The sequence below is a fragment of the Ornithodoros turicata genome, chromosome 3 (assembly GCF_037126465.1).
Source record: "Ornithodoros turicata isolate Travis chromosome 3, ASM3712646v1, whole genome shotgun sequence".
Lineage (NCBI taxonomy): Eukaryota > Metazoa > Arthropoda > Arachnida > Ixodida > Argasidae > Ornithodoros > Ornithodoros turicata.
Window position 1 is genome coordinate 95,745,429 of NC_088203.1, and position 15,252 is coordinate 95,760,680.

General features: G+C 46.4%; 2 protein-coding genes across 4 annotated transcripts in view; one reads left to right on the forward strand and one right to left on the reverse strand.

The window, feature by feature from the left end:
• The window catches only part of LOC135388878 (DNA helicase MCM9-like), a 50,744-nt gene that overhangs the window by 26,517 nt on the left and 8,975 nt on the right, over window positions 1–15,252 (reverse strand). The window lies entirely within an intron of this gene.
• LOC135388876 (uncharacterized) lies at window positions 1,832–14,329 on the forward strand. 3 transcript variants are annotated; one of them, XM_064618731.1, is made up of 4 exons: window positions 1,840–2,785; window positions 3,479–3,832; window positions 11,824–12,171; window positions 13,970–14,329. In XM_064618731.1, exons 1-4 carry the CDS (start codon window positions 1,922–1,924, stop codon window positions 14,225–14,227), a joined length of 1,824 nt encoding a protein of 607 aa, XP_064474801.1. In that variant the 5' UTR covers window positions 1,840–1,921; the 3' UTR covers window positions 14,228–14,329. The 3 variants fall into 3 exon arrangements, with proteins under 3 accessions (XP_064474802.1, XP_064474801.1, XP_064474800.1); XM_064618732.1 differs by lacking the exons at window positions 11,824–12,171; window positions 13,970–14,329 and adding an exon at window positions 4,881–5,185 and having other exon boundaries at window positions 1,832–2,785; XM_064618730.1 differs by lacking the exons at window positions 1,840–2,785; window positions 3,479–3,832 and adding an exon at window positions 9,263–10,719.

Here is a 15,252-nt window from a genome sequence, read left to right on the forward strand (position 1 = left end):
ATGTACCGACGTGTTGCACCGACGAAGTGTGTGCCCCAATATGCGCGTATGGTATGTATCGTTCAAGCCACTCAGTATTAGTATCTGTAATCACGCCGTGGAGAGTAACTGTTCTGAGGCTGTAACACCCAAACTGACAAATACAATACAGGCCTCGATGTATAATACCCTAGTAAGATGACAAAACTATAAGGCCGTTAGCGAAACGGCCGTTACTTCACCTGTTGTCCAACTATAATTTCGAATGATATCGTTCTCTGCCCTGATTTGTTGAAAACAGGTTGCGTACACCTTCTTTTTTTTTTTTTTGTAACAGTTATGCAGTTCATAATTACCGCAAAAAAGGCGTACGACCCCTGTTTTCAACAAATCAGGGCAGGGAAAGATATCATTCGAAATTATGGTTGGACAACAGGTAGAGTAACCGCCGTTCCGCTAACGACCTTAGGTTTGCCGTCTGACTAGCGTATTAGAACATGAACAGTTGTAATATATATGGCAGTCGTCGAAAGACGAATCGAATCGAAATCGAAAAATCCCGCCGCTGTCTGACTGCTTCGACAACAGCTATATATTTCAATAATCCCACCATCCCACCCCACATCACACAACCATCCTTTTCTCAATCACCTTCTACGTGTCATCTACTCAGTGTTTTTCAAAACTGCTAAATTCCCTTGATTAAATCAGTGTTTTGTGGCCAATTGCCAATGAGCTTTGTGCCATTCTTTTTTAATTATTATTTAAATATAATGCTAGCTAGCAGTTGCCGGCCAATAGCATAGGAATTTTGAAGAAGAAGAAGAAGAAGCTACAGGGGTGGTGCTGGTGAAAGGGCCTATCATTACTGCACAAACATAGACAAACATCTCTCGCCCCTTTTGTCCCTGGCCAATCTCCCTTAGTGGCTCACGGCCATTATCTCATTGGCAGAAGAAGAAGAAGAAGAAAGGGCCGGCTCGCCATTGTCGGCTTCAAAGAGCTGGGCAACGTCACGTCTGACGCCCTGGGGGAATGTGCGTCCTCGGCCGACTTCTAAGAGCTACAATGTACTATTATAGTACTATAATCACGATCATCCCCCTTGGTGGATAACGGTCAGTGTCTGAGGTGGAACAAGAAGAATCGCGAAGTCTCTCCTATATTATGTATACTGGTCCTTTTACCTCGGGAACGTACACAGAAACGGTCCAGCCATGATATCTTGTGACATGTTCCTTGCTCAATAGGTAATACAACCTTCTACACGAATGGCCATTAATGGGACCTGTTGCCGGTACCTGAAGCTCCACCGACTTTTTGAACTCTCTAGCCAATCACGAGCCAAAAACAACTTTATTTTGAGATGCCAAACTGCCAAACAGTCAAAATACAGTTCGCTATTAATCCCAGGCTATCCAATGCTATATTTCACCTGTATACACTGGGTGCAACCATTTTCGGGGAACTGCACTGGATTGGATTGGATTGAATAGGATATTCCCTACCGACCTACCAACATAATTAATTTTGCGGCTACTCTTATCGACGCTATCTGGAGAGAGCATGTCGGGAAGAGCCAGAACAGCAGAAACGCTGCTAGCCAGAAGCGCTTGTTGGAACAGGCTACCGGTACGTACACGTATTTTAATTATGAAACATAACAAGATGGAATCTGTATATCTATTTTGCTACTTTTTACTCAAGTAACGAGTACCGGTATCGCGATACTATATTGCGATAACGGGTACAACACTGCTCGCATATGCACGCACGTACGTCATATATGACACCTGCTTTCACATTGTTACGGGCTTTACATACAATCTCCCTCTGGCTCGCGACCATCTTTTGAGAGGAAGAAGAAGTTTGGATTACGTCGCATTGCTCCTTCTGCAGCAGGGGCACATCGAAGCATCCCACGACGGTCCTCGACTAGAAAATGAATGTCAAGCGGAACCTGGACCAGGACTGGGACGGCTACTGGGACGAAGACTTGCGAAACTTATCCCTTGCGACCCGTAACACGCACAGCTTCGAAATAGATGGTGCCCAAGCAAATGTGAGAAGAGCATCTCTGGACGCGGCCGCAGGATCGGAAGGGCTGGGACCATGCGAGATGTCCGCACCGTGTAGATGGCAACGACCAGTAGAAGCATGTACGAGGTCGAGAGGCAGCAGTTCAAGTGATATAATTCCTAAGCCTGAAATATTCGAAATGTACGAAACGTCTTCAGAATCCACAATTGAGCAACCTCGTCGAATCTTGCCAACCCGAGGTGGCTGCCGCTCATTTTCTCGGTACGGTAATCAATTACCCGAATTACACCGCAGGAGAGCACAAATACGGTGGCCGGATTCTGGCCCGAAACTGAACGATAATCCAAGTTCTAGAAGGTGTCCTGCCACTCTACAGCTATCGACGGCGGCAGGCATCATTGTATTGTGCTGTCTGTTGGTGTACCTTCTTCTTTATAGCAGTCCGTCAGAGTTCAAGGAGGATACTGCGACAGACGAAAGTCTCAGTGAAAGCGCAGAAGAAGGCTACGAGTACTCGGAACAATTAAGAGCGTCGCTGGACTCGTTAAAACCGTCGCAAGAAGGCAGGGCCGCCCTGAAAGCTTCAGCAACTTCGTCAGATCCCTCTGCCACGGCATCTCCAACTGAGACTCCCACAGGCAAAACTATCGCCAAGACAGGCTTTATTGGCCATGCGATTGGGAGACCAAGTACTATCGCTACCAGTAACGAACCATCAAAGCTGCCCAGATTGCCGGATTCGGTACCCTACAAGGTGGAGAATGCGGTAAGTATATTACTTCTACGCACTTTATACTACGCAGGCGTATTTATACTACCGTGTGGCACCGACGAACGAGTTCGCGCAAGGACGTTCACTGCCGTATGCAACTAGCTGAACTTTTTTCTCGGTCGAGAACGTACGACGTAGACCAGCGCTCTGGCAGTGGCGGGCACCCTTCGCGCCGTTGTAGAACATGCTCCACTCTTGACGTTGGACGACAGCGCTCGCCGGCACACGCTGTACCACAACCCATCGCGCGGCTTCGCTATGAACGGACATCGTTATCTGGTGATGCGCGTGCTCAGTGCTCAAAAGCACGTCGCTCAGTTGCTCTGATCCACGACGGTAGTATAAACAACCACGAGAAAGGTAACTGATTGCGACGGAGACAGAGAGCTACGTTTCTGGAAAACAGCACAGGACGGGCTCAGGATGTGGTCGGCGGATGTTTCCTGTGACGTAGTCTTTGTCGCAATGAACAATCAACTAGCCCAGCTTTCTACCTTGAGAAAGGTAACGTATAGCGTGTCGTAGCAGACCGGTTGCACCACCCCACGCCGCTCGACTATGCGCCACCGGACATCAAAGTATAAACGGGACTTAACAAGAGCCAGGTCGGTAGGCTAACGCCGCAGTTTTTGTAACGGGACTTTACTCAAATTTCTTTACAATGGTGCTAATTTTCTTTCTCATTAGATAAGCCCCCGCTGCGGACCACATTTCTTCACCTATTGCACAAGTAAGGCAAGCGAGTATTACTACGATGCCAAGACCAGGCAGTGCACATCAACCGGACCCGAAGGCTACGCTCCAGACCTCTGCAACTACAGTCGCAACAGATATAGAACTCATGAGTTGTGCAGAAAAAATTGTGTCATCAGAAATACGCCGTTAATGAAATGCTTCGAACCATCTCGATTAGGAGCGTGCGCTCAGGAGCACATTCGTTATCGTTGGTGGTATTTCAAGGATGGACGTTGTCAGGAGTGGAGCTTCTACAATGGAACGTGTCCAAGTGAGGTTCCAGAAGGCGTATATACGTCGCTGCAGGCAAGTACTACGAGACAGTGCTTTCAATAGCGGGTTCTGTTTAGCTTCTGACACTATTCTGCGGGCTGTTGGCAGATACCAGAGCACGTTTTCAATCCGGATATTATGGATGTTGAACCTAGATGAATGTTGGTAGAAGTTGCTTATGAGTAGCTGTACCAAGGAACTTAAGAATGCGCTTAACTAACGCGCAAAAATGTTGCTAGTATAGAACGAGATCGTGGGACAAATGGAATTATAAATTAATGGTTAACATTTTTATAGCTCTTTAGGTATTTGCATTGGGGATGTTATTCCTTCAAAAACTTAGAGGCAATCCTCGCTTCTTCTTTTTTTTTTTTTTTTTTTTTTGCGGCTGAAAATGACCATGTCAAGGAATAAGTCAGTCGTCGAAAAAGCCTGGAAACGTAGATGATTTCATGCTATGTTTACCTCTTTGTATACTGGCCCCAGTTTGGATGGTTTGGATAAAACTGGTCACCTTCAACAGCTATGAACATTTGCAGGCATGGTACATGCGGAAATCATTTCGGCTGGTATACAACTCTGCAGTTGGACCAATATGAGACGCCGCAGTGTTAAAAAGAAAAGAAAAAGTGGGAAGTAAAATTTTCGAAGTACAGCGGATAGAGTTCAGGATAACCCCTCATGTGCTTCCCGCGGTGACTGTCTCAAATGTGCCAGCTATTTTGGGATTCTTTATTAGACCTGCAAAAATGGTACGGTGTTCCGGTGGGATACCCTATGCACAGGCTCTTCGGCAAATTGTGTTTCCGATGTTTGGAGGTGCTATACGGTACTCTGCGAATTAAGAGAACATCGTGAAAGGGTATCAGATAGCAATCTATCCCGATTTTGATACTCTAAACTAATCAAGTACCGCTTCCAATGTTATTCGTGGTCTTCGCACCAAGGCCGCAGTGCTGAATGTAGGCTATGCTGAATCATTTCCCCCTAGGCTGATAACTATATCATTGAATGTCTTTCGGAAAGTCTTGCTTTTATATCACCTGAGCCTGAAATGTATGCCGGACATTACATCTGACAGGAGTGCACCAGCAGATGTTTCTCTGGAACTATGGAGCGGAAGTGCTTCGAGCCAGAATCTATCTCCTGCAGTACGAAGTACCTCGAATTCCCTTACACCGCTGTGAGACAATCTGACGGCAAATTTCGGTGTGTGATAGTAGGTAGCATCGCAAATCAAACTTGTCTCATCGGGCCTAACAAGTTCGACTTGGATAGCGTGTGTCTGCAAGAATGCTTCGACTCTCGACTGCGACAAAGAACGGGGTACTGAGTTCACCACATTATTGCTCAGCGTTATGCTCTGGATACGCAAAGATAGAAAGATTAAAATATGTAGATGTACAAATGCCTTTTGTGTTGGCTTGTGACGTTCCATTTACTTTCAAGCTTGCATGAAGTATGTACTAACGACGCTTTGTCCGGTCATCAAACCATTGTTAGAGGAGGTGAACAGGAAAAGGCCCATCATGGGATATTCAATGTATCGAACTCTATACAGCAGCCGATAGTCTGGCGGGTTTCCTCTTACACACGTGGTCGCAACAATTATAGCATTTGAAGTGGGAATGTCCAGGAGATGGCTAATAGACCTCTACCTGTTTGTAAACAAATGACGTCATAATGTTCGACAGCGCCACGAGTTTGGTAGAGTTGAACTACGTTCAAAGCTAGTGGTGAACAAGGTCGCGCCTGAAAGCCACGGTCTTGAGGGGATTACGATGGTCTCTGAAAGGGACGCGACCTTCGGTCCTACTTTCTTTCAGCGAACAATTGCTCATTCGTGGAACCCAGCTTTCCCCTTCCGATCTGTTTTGGTTTCGGTCTGTCTACCAACGTCATGATGACGTTTGTCGGGTAGAGGTTTATTAACGCAATGTCCAACTTATTGTAACAAGAAAACCTTCTCTTGGAAAAAGAAAGAAAACCTCCATCCTCTTGGGATGGACTGGTACCACAAACCACCGCGACCTTGGGTTCACAGGTCGTCGTTGGGTTTACAGGTGGTCGTGTAAGGCATCCCGCACCAGACCTTCTTCCACTGTCTTCGACATCGTACAGTTCGTTTGCCGTCCTGTGGAGCGTATACATGGTGCAGACGTGAATACAACACACACATCCACATCGGGAACTGAAACTGCCTCGTGGAGGTTTCTGTGGTCGGGCGACATGGTGCTTATACTTTTGACCTACTAGATTATACCAACCATGTCATAATCGGCAACCCCTATGACGAGCCTGTCCTCACGATCCGCTATGAGCGCTACGCATCGGCCCGCGAGGTCTGCATCATGATTGTACAATGAAAATTTGAATTTTGAGCGCGCAGAAACGGACATACGACTACCGTCCCAGCTCTCGTGACTGTGTTGTTATAGCCAGCTGGCTATGTCACGTCGAGACTGGAAGGTCCCCGTGTTCGAATCCCGGAACCGGCTGTGCTGTCTGGGGTTTTTCCAGTATTTTCCTCAGACGCTTTCAGTAGGCACAGTCCCCATATAGTAGTGTGTCCAGGACGCACATTCCCCCAAGAGCGTTAGTCGTGATGTTGCCCACCCCTGTGACGGCGACCACGGCGAGCCCTTTCACAGGAAGCACCACCACCACTACCATACCATAGCAGACGACACCTACAGCTTATATGAAAACGTGTAGAATGATGATGGTAATCAACTTTAGAATGAAGCATCTTGCGTGGGACACCCGCCGCTTGTAGAATAATACCAATTTAAACTGAAGTACAAAGTATTGCAGAAATAGACCTCTACCAGAGAAACGTCATCATGACGTTGGTAGACAAACTGAAACCGAAACAAATCGGAAGGGGAAGGCTGGGTTCCACGAATGGGCACTTGTTCGCTGCCTCCTATTGAAAGAAAAGTAGGACCGAAGGTCGCGTCCCTTTCAGGGGCCATCGTAATCCCCTCAAGACCGTGGCTTTCGGGCGCGACCTTGTTCGCCTCTAGCTTCGAGCGTAGTTCAACTCTACGAAATTGGTGGCGCTGTCGAACACTATGACGTCATTTGTTTACAAACAGGGAGAGGTCTATTGAGGAAGCAATAACTGGGTCGATGAGTAGCGACACCGCTAGCGTGGGAAGGGGTGCCTATGATATGGTCGCTATAATCTAGTATAGGTCGTGCTTTAGACATCACTAATGGTTTGTTTGCACAGCTATCTGTATGGATGGGACAAGCGCGATGCTTGCCCACATCACACTTTAAAAATAGTACTGCGCTCGCCCTAAAAACGTTAAATATTTGTTAAGCTTGTAAAATGGCTTGTTACGTCAATTCATTTTTTTTTCTGTTCAAAGGAGGGAACCACTGTCACCTCAAAGCTCATCTCCACCAAAGCTGCATGGTGTTTCACCTAAAGTGATAAAGAATTCTAACTGGCGACCTACTCACCGCAGGATTGTGGGACATTCGGCAATTACCTTCTGCAATCTTTTGCCTCTATTTAGAAAGGCTTTGGACAATATTTAATTGAGGGAAATTTATTATTTCTAATCGAATTTCGAAAATTGCCAAGCAAACCTCACTTTTTTTGTACAGAAATATGAAGTCTTCGACGGGTAACCGCACAGCCAACAAGAACTATGCACAGTATAGCAGCAGAAATAGTCGGGGAATAAAAAAAAGTAAAAGTGCTGCTTTAGCCCCGCCTGATTTATTGTCGCAAAAAAAAGCGCGCGCGAAATGAGCGGCTAGAGGAGGAAGAGGCCCCGCCTTCGTTTGTTTTGCTTCCTTTGCGATAACACGGTCGTTTTGTATTCTTCGTGATAAGGCGGTCGTCACCAGCATCAAGGTCAAAGCGGGGGAAAGAAAAGTAAAACAAGAGGCGGGAACACTTCCTCCTCTTGCCGCACCTTCCGCGCGTGCTTTTTTGCGACAATCAAGCATGCGGCACTTCTACTAATTTGTTTCGACTATTTCTGCTGCTATACTGTGCATAGTTTTTGTTGGGTCTGCGGTTATCTGTGAAGGACTTCATATTTCTGCAAAAAATAAAAATAAAAAGAAGTGAGGTTCGCGAGGTAATCTTCGAAGTTCGAATAAAAAAATAGATTTACCTGAATTAAAAATTCTCCAAAGCCTTCCTAAATGGCGGCAAAAGTTTCCAGAAGGTAACTGTCGAAAGTTCCACAATCCTCCGAGAGTATGTCGCCACACTCTAAGAAAAAAAGGTGTGAAAAGGTGGTAACTTCTATAGCTACCACCTACACTCTTAAAAATGAACTTCACCACACAGCACGCTCCTAGCCAACCACCATCCCGAATGACAACGTTCTCGCCCCTGATTTGTTGAAAACGGGAGGAGGAGCCTATTTTGTGCCGTGCATAATAGCACAAAATAGGCTCCTCCTCCCGTTTTCAGCAAATCTAGGGCAAGAACGTTGTCATTCGGGGTGATGGTTGGCTAGGAGCGTGCTATGTGGTGAAGTTCATTTTTAAGAGTGTAGGTCAACATAGCCTCTGATAAAGGGTGTAAAAGGCTGGCACACCAAATTGCTACAAAAAGGCGTACGCCATCCTCGCTCACCGAATCAGAAGTGGTAACCCTACGATTCATATGGCAGAGAGTGAGGTACACTCTTAAAAATGAACTTCACCGCATAGCACGCTTCTATCCAACCATCATCTCGAATGATATCGTTATCTGCCCTGATTTGGTGAAAATGGAAGACGTACGCCTTTTTTGTGACACTTATGCTGTTCATAATTGTCACAAAAAAGGCGTACGCCCCTGTTTTCAACAAATACGGGCAGACAACGGTATCATTCGAGGTGATGGTTGGCTTGGAGGGTGCTATGCGGTGAAGTTCATTTCTAAGAGTGTAGCTGGCACCTTTTAGGCACAACATATGCGACAAATATTACCTCCTAGAAGGTGTAACTGCTCCACCCTTTTTTTCTAAGAGTGCAGCTAGAGTTTGTTATCACTTTAGGTGAAACATCCTGTGTACAATCTTCCTTAGCAACATTTGACGGACGACTGTGCAGTTGAACTCATACTAGCTTGTGTATTAACGACCATTAAATTAAAGGCATCGAGCATTTGAATGAATTTTCATTACGGGCCCCGTGCCAGTGCCATCCTTCAGTCCCACCTGCACCAGCTCCCGTGGCATACTTTCCACGCCGAGACTGGGAGGTGACAAGGGTTCGAATCCTGTCACCGGTTTTCCCAGGGTTTTCCCGAAGACTTTCCAGACGAATGTCGGCACAGTTCCCCATGAAGTCGGCCCAGGACTCATACTAACCCCATTCCTCCCAGTCCTTCCTGCTATCCTCTCTCCGCCTGCACGGCCAGCCACAGTTGCTTCGCGGCGCTATCACAGAATTTAAAAAAAGACCCACCTGTCGTTGGAACAGAAACGGAAGAAGGAAGAGGACGCCGGCGCGTGCGGCGCTCGCGTGCGGTAGCTTTGCTTGGTTCTACAGCAATTCATCGTTCGCACGCCGTCAGGAGTTCTATTTGATCTGCAACTTTTTGAGGGGGGAAAATGGATAATGTACGCTACTTACTTGAACACTTATCCCTCAGCCTGAAGAACCGAGCCACCAATCATGATGGGAACTCTTACTGCTATGCACCAGACTTTCCGACCACGACTACAGCAGACCCACCTCGACAACACGATGTCGCACAAACAGCACTTGAAGCAACCCAGACAGGTGACAGAGAAAGGGTACAAGGGACACGGGAAGAAAATGTGCGGTGGACTGCGCCGCAGACAGTTCAAGGAGGTAGTCGATGGGTTGATCAAGGTATAACACAAGGAACAGAGCAGAGCGCCGCACGGGGCATAGTTGAAGAAAGGAGTTCGCAGTGGGTGGATCTTAACCTGATTCGTGGCGATACCGAGGACACTACTCAAAATGTTGCTAACTGGGTCGTGATTGATGGTAGCCAATGGGATGGACAAGAACACGTGGAAGCGGTTAATCTGATGGCGTACGCGGCTCCTGCGGGAACTGGTCGGAAGGTTCCGTGTTGGCCTGAGCAGAACGCTAGCAAATGGGACAGACAAGAGCACGCGCAAGTGGCTAGCCAAAATATGTACGTGGATGCTGAAGGAACCGCTCAAAATACTGCATACATGCAAGCAGCAGACCGAACACCGAACACGACTGCTCAAGAAATTGCTCGAGATGATGCACAGTGGACTCCACAGAGGGCTGGGCCATGGAGCAGTGAACAGCACGTGCAATCAGCTAATCCAGAAATGTACGTAAGTGCAGTAGATAATGCTCAAGAGGCTGTGCGGCGTTTGCCCATACAATTTGGTAACCAATGGAGTGACGAAAAGCATCTGGAAGAGAAGGCGTGCGCGACTTGGTACCCAGAGTACTACCCAAGGGACAGCGAAAAACAATTTGCTCACTTGGCAAGCCCAACTTACGAAGCTGTGCAGGAACCACGGCCTGCGTGCAGCCCTGTTCAACAGCTCCACCACCTTCAACCGGGAGGTTCAGAGGAACCAATCAGACCGCCGCCTGCCCTGTCGGAGAAATCCACATCGAAATTAGTACAAAGAAAGCACGCGATTCTGGTGAAGGGACTCATGTTCATGACTGTCGCGGCGTTGTGTATGCTGCTTTTGTTCTTCGTACAAACTCAAGCCACCGCGAAAAAAGCATTCTTGCTGGCCACGACTGAGATCCTGTACGAAGATTACGAAAAATATGTGTTGCCGGGACGAAGAATCGCAAGTAAAAAAAGGAATAGAACTGGCGCTACAAATAAGATTGTGACCGCATTGAAGTCGAGAGTAACCACTCCCGCAGTCAGCGCCATTGACAATTCGGAAAACAAGGAAGCGAAACTTCCTCGGAGCAACGAAGAAGCAATTGTAAGTTGATACTTAAAGGGACGGCCTTATCCGGAAACCCATCTATGCAACCGATAACGCTATGTTCGGCATCGGCCGATAATCTACCCGGATAACGAATTTTAAAGATCAGCACTGCTTCCGTGTCCGCAGGAGCTCCGGCGGCGTGACGTCACTTCCCTAAGGAGTGAAAGCGCGGCGTTGAGAGGAGGAAAGGCGCCGTCCAGTCGCCCGCTCGGCCGCGGCATTCCTTTTTATCAAGGTCGCGCCCTCATTGGCTGTTAGGGAGTGCCGCTTTCTCGTTTTTCCGGAGAGGGAATTCCGGCATACTCTCAACATCCAGCATCTGCTCTTGTCATATGTATTCCGTCGAGTACGCCACTATATCGCGTGGGATTTTCGATACTGAGGTCAGCGTAGTCATATACGTAGTTTCCAATTGGATTTTAACGGATGCGACCATCCCGGACACTAAAGTGCTAAAATTTCTCATTGAAAAATGAGAGATGCCGTTACTCTGACACAAATATAAAAGGAACGGAATTAATTTGTTGCGTCGTTCGTGAGTTACGATCGATAGAAGAAAAAGCAATTTACGCTTTTCCCCCACCCATAGTGTTCCTTTAATCAGTGGTAGTGTTCCTTTAAGTAGCGGCTCTAGAGCGCAGAGAGCGCGCTCCTTTTAACTAAACGGTGTCACTCCTCTTCCAGAGCGTGGTGCTCTTGATTAAGCTCTCCAGCTTTTAGGTGGGAGCGCGTAAGGGCTGCTCTGTCTCAGTGAATAATAATTAATAACTGTACCCTGATGTTACACGTGATGTTGTCTCCGCTGTCTTATGAAGGAAGGGGACGTCAGAAAACCAATGAGACGCCTTGGAAACTTCGCAGGAAGCGTATCGCGCTCGTGGCTCTGAAAGACCGTTTAGTAGAGGCACCGGAGTACGATGGGACAGAGCACACCGAGCGCGTTGGGTAGAGCCGCTACGTAACGCGCCCGGGAGGGGGGGGGGGGGTGCCTGTAGACGCGTTTCTCTTTGTCCATACATTTTCATAGATTATTCAAGTAAATGTCGTTGCTGGAGCGTGTCAACCGCGCTGTACATCTTCATTATTCACTATTTTCAGGTCGACTATCGCTGCCATCCGTTCTACACCACTTACTGCAGCCCCGAAAGAATCAAATTCTACTTCAAAGCGAACACTCGGGAGTGTGCAATCGCCGGACGCGACAGCGGGTCGGTCGATGTCTGTAACCATAGCCCTAACAAATTCAGAACCCTGGAAGGCTGTGTCAGAAGTTGCCTCTCCCCGAAGATCCCCTTTGCGCAGTGTTCCTTGCCTGCTAAATTCACCGCCTGCACCCAGCAGTATGTGCGCCGGAAGTGGTGGTACTACGACGAAGGGCGCTGTCAACAGTGGACATTCAGGACGGGAGAATGCCCGCTCACAAGTAGAGCATACAGCACACTGCAGGTGAGCTGTCGTTCATCTCGCCTTCAACACTTCAACCACGCTCTTAGAAAAAAAGGGTGGAGCAGTTACACCTTTTAGGAGGTAATATTTGTCGCGTATGTTGTGCGTAAAAAGGTAAACGAATAGGTCGAAAAAAACGAACCCGTAAGCGAATGATAGGGTTACCACTTCTGATTCGGTGAGCGAGGAGGGCGTGCGCATTTTTGTAGCAATTTGGATATATGATAATTTGCTTTTACCACCCTTTTACACCCTTTATCAGACGCTGTGTTGGCCTAGGTGGTAACCTATGGAAGTTACCACCTTTTCACACCCTTTTTTCTTAGAGTGCATAACAGGGTAATGTATTCGAGCTCCACAACCTACAGCGTGATGGATGAAGTTGTCGCGCAAAGTAGGTGATGATGATGAGTTGACGAAGTTGATGTGCCATCGTTCGTTTGGAAAGTCATGCAAATGCCCCAAAAAAGAAACGGACGACGAAGAGAACTGGGCGCTATCACTCTTAAGAAAAAAGGGTGTGAAAAGGTGGTAACTTCCATAGTTACCACCTAGGTCAACATAGCGTCTGATAAAGGGTGTAAAAGGGTGGTAAAATAAATTATCATATATCCAAATTGCGATAAAAAGGCGTACGACCCCCTCGCTCACCGAATCAGAAGCGGTAACCCTATCATTCGTAGGTAGCATGTAGAACCCTGCAACCTTTTAGGCACAACATATACGACGACTATTACCTCCTAAAAGGTGTAACTGCCCCTCCCTTTTTTCTGAGAGTGTAGTTTCAGATTTCCTTCATCCAGACTTGTACGTATTTGGAGTATTGTATTTAAAATACTGTATTTTAAATTCGGCAGTTAATTTGCCGTATTTTGGTACTCTACTCAATACTTTTTGTTTTGTGTATTCGTACTCTATTTAAAATACATTTTATGGTATTTTCTACTCAATACTCTAATTACATACTTTGGATCTCCCTCTCAAACTTTCTGTGTCTCGTCTTTCCATTTTCTTGCTTGTTCAGTGGAAATTTCCTGAGTCCCTCCGACTTGACCTGGACATTGGCCCTTCTTGGAAGTCCCCGCTTAGATATCTTGCCTTAAAGGCTGGTTCACACTGTCACGTTTACGCTTGCGGCTCTATTATGTGTGCCCTGATGCGGTGACGCCGAATTCTGACCTCGCCGAGCAGGGACCTGCTAGAAGCTTGCTTTGTTCTGGGTCACATAGACATACTTAGTTGAGTTATGCGGTATCTTCTGTCATCTTTTTGGGACTTGTGTTTAGATGACTCCTATCACACAGCGGGGGCTAGCGTAGTGCGCGGGGTTTAGGTGATTCATGTTAGGGTCACCAAATATTTAGTGACTCTAATTCATGTGACATAGCGGCGACTTGCCGCATTGACCAGTGACCGGTGACTTTTTGCGTTCAAGGACAAATAGTATCTTAATTGTATTTCAAATACTTTTTGAAGTATTTTGTACTCTATCTTAATTACTTTAATTTTCATGTATTTATATTCTATCTTAATTACATTCTAACGTTAGTGTTTATTATCTTATCTTGAGTGTCTTGTACATGTCTGCGGCTTCATCCTCCGCTCTTGTAAACAGGGGTTTGTGGACATGATACTATCACCCGTACCCAAACGTAACGCAAATAAATAAAAGCATGAACGGTTTCTCCGAATAATATACCTTCATAGTCCCGTTTGTCAGTTGTACATAAATATGCGAAAGACATACTGTTTGCTTTTGTCACTGGCATTTTGGACTTAAGTGGCCACTCTCCTGCAGGACTGCGTCGGGAACTGCTCATCTGTAGATGCGAGAAGCAGCTGCCGCATGCCCAGCGGTAAGCTGTGCGCACCTCACGAGCTCAAGTATCCGTATTTCGCTGTCAAGCAAGAGGATGGTACTTTCCGCTGCGAGGTGTCTGACTTCCGGACTTTGCATAACCACAATTGCCTCATTGGGCCGAACCAGTTTGCTACCAGCATGGACTGCGAACGGGCCTGCGGTTCGCAACCAATCTATAATACTGACCTTGTCTGATCACTGCCCTTGTGTATATGACATTAGATACAGTCCGGCATGAAAGGGCCAGACATTTCTAAGTTGGTCCTAGAGTTGAATAAATTAGCGCGCTTAGAGTTTTGCGAGTTGTATTGGCGGATGAGTGACCCAGCAGTGGTAAGTAACCCACTGGACTACGGGTATATAACGAGCAGTCCTCCTCGGGCACCTACTGCAAAATCAATTTTGATCTGGATCGGGTTAATACCGATTTTGCTCTTTTCCCGATTACTCCATTTTCTTTGGAACTCTAACGCGCGTAAACGGAGTAAACAGTAGTGAGTTTTAGCGCATCGTACGCTCTGGCTTTTGTTCACATGTACACGATGCTCAAAAATGTATTTAAGATAAGATAATAAATACTAATGTTAGAATGTAATTAAGATAGAGTATAAATACATGAAAATTAAAGTAATTAAGATAGAGTACAAAATACTTAAAAAGTATTTGAAATACAATTAAGATACTATTTATCCTTGAACGCAAAAAGTCACCGGTCACTGGTCAATGCGGCAAGTCGCTGCTATATCACACGAATAACAAACCCCGCGCACTACGCTAACCGCCGCTGTGTGATAGGAGTCATCTAAACACAAGTCCCAGAAAGATGACAAAAAGATACTGACTGCACTATGTATATGTGACCCAGAACAAAGCAAACTTTTAGCAGGTCCCTGCTCGGCAAGGTCAGAATTCGGCGTCACCGCGTCATGGCACACATAATAATAACCCTCACTGGCCAAGGATTAGTACACACGGGGCAAGATCTCTAAATAGAGACTTCCAAGAAGGGTCAATGTCCGGGTCTAGACTCACTATCCGGGTCTAGTCCGAGGGACTCAGGAAATTTCCACTGAACAAGCAAGATAATGGAAATACGAGACACAGAAAGTTTGAGAGGGAGATCCAAGATATGTAATTAAGTATTGAGTAGAAAATACCATAAAATGTATTTTAAACAGAGTACAAATACACAAAACAAAAAGTATTGAGTAGAGTACCAA

What these genes read in the sequence shown, in the direction of transcription:
- LOC135388876 (XM_064618730.1), top strand. Translation starts at nt 9,370, where the DNA reads ATGGATAATGTACGCTACTTACTTGAACACTTATCCCTCAGCCTGAAG. An exon ending in GGAGCAACGAAGAAGCAATT is followed by an intron (nt 10,720 to 11,823) that starts GTAAGTTGATAC and finishes CACTATTTTCAG; the next exon opens with GTCGACTATCGCTGCCATCC. An exon ending in GAGCATACAGCACACTGCAG is followed by an intron (nt 12,172 to 13,969) that starts GTGAGCTGTCGT and finishes ACTCTCCTGCAG; the next exon opens with GACTGCGTCGGGAACTGCTC.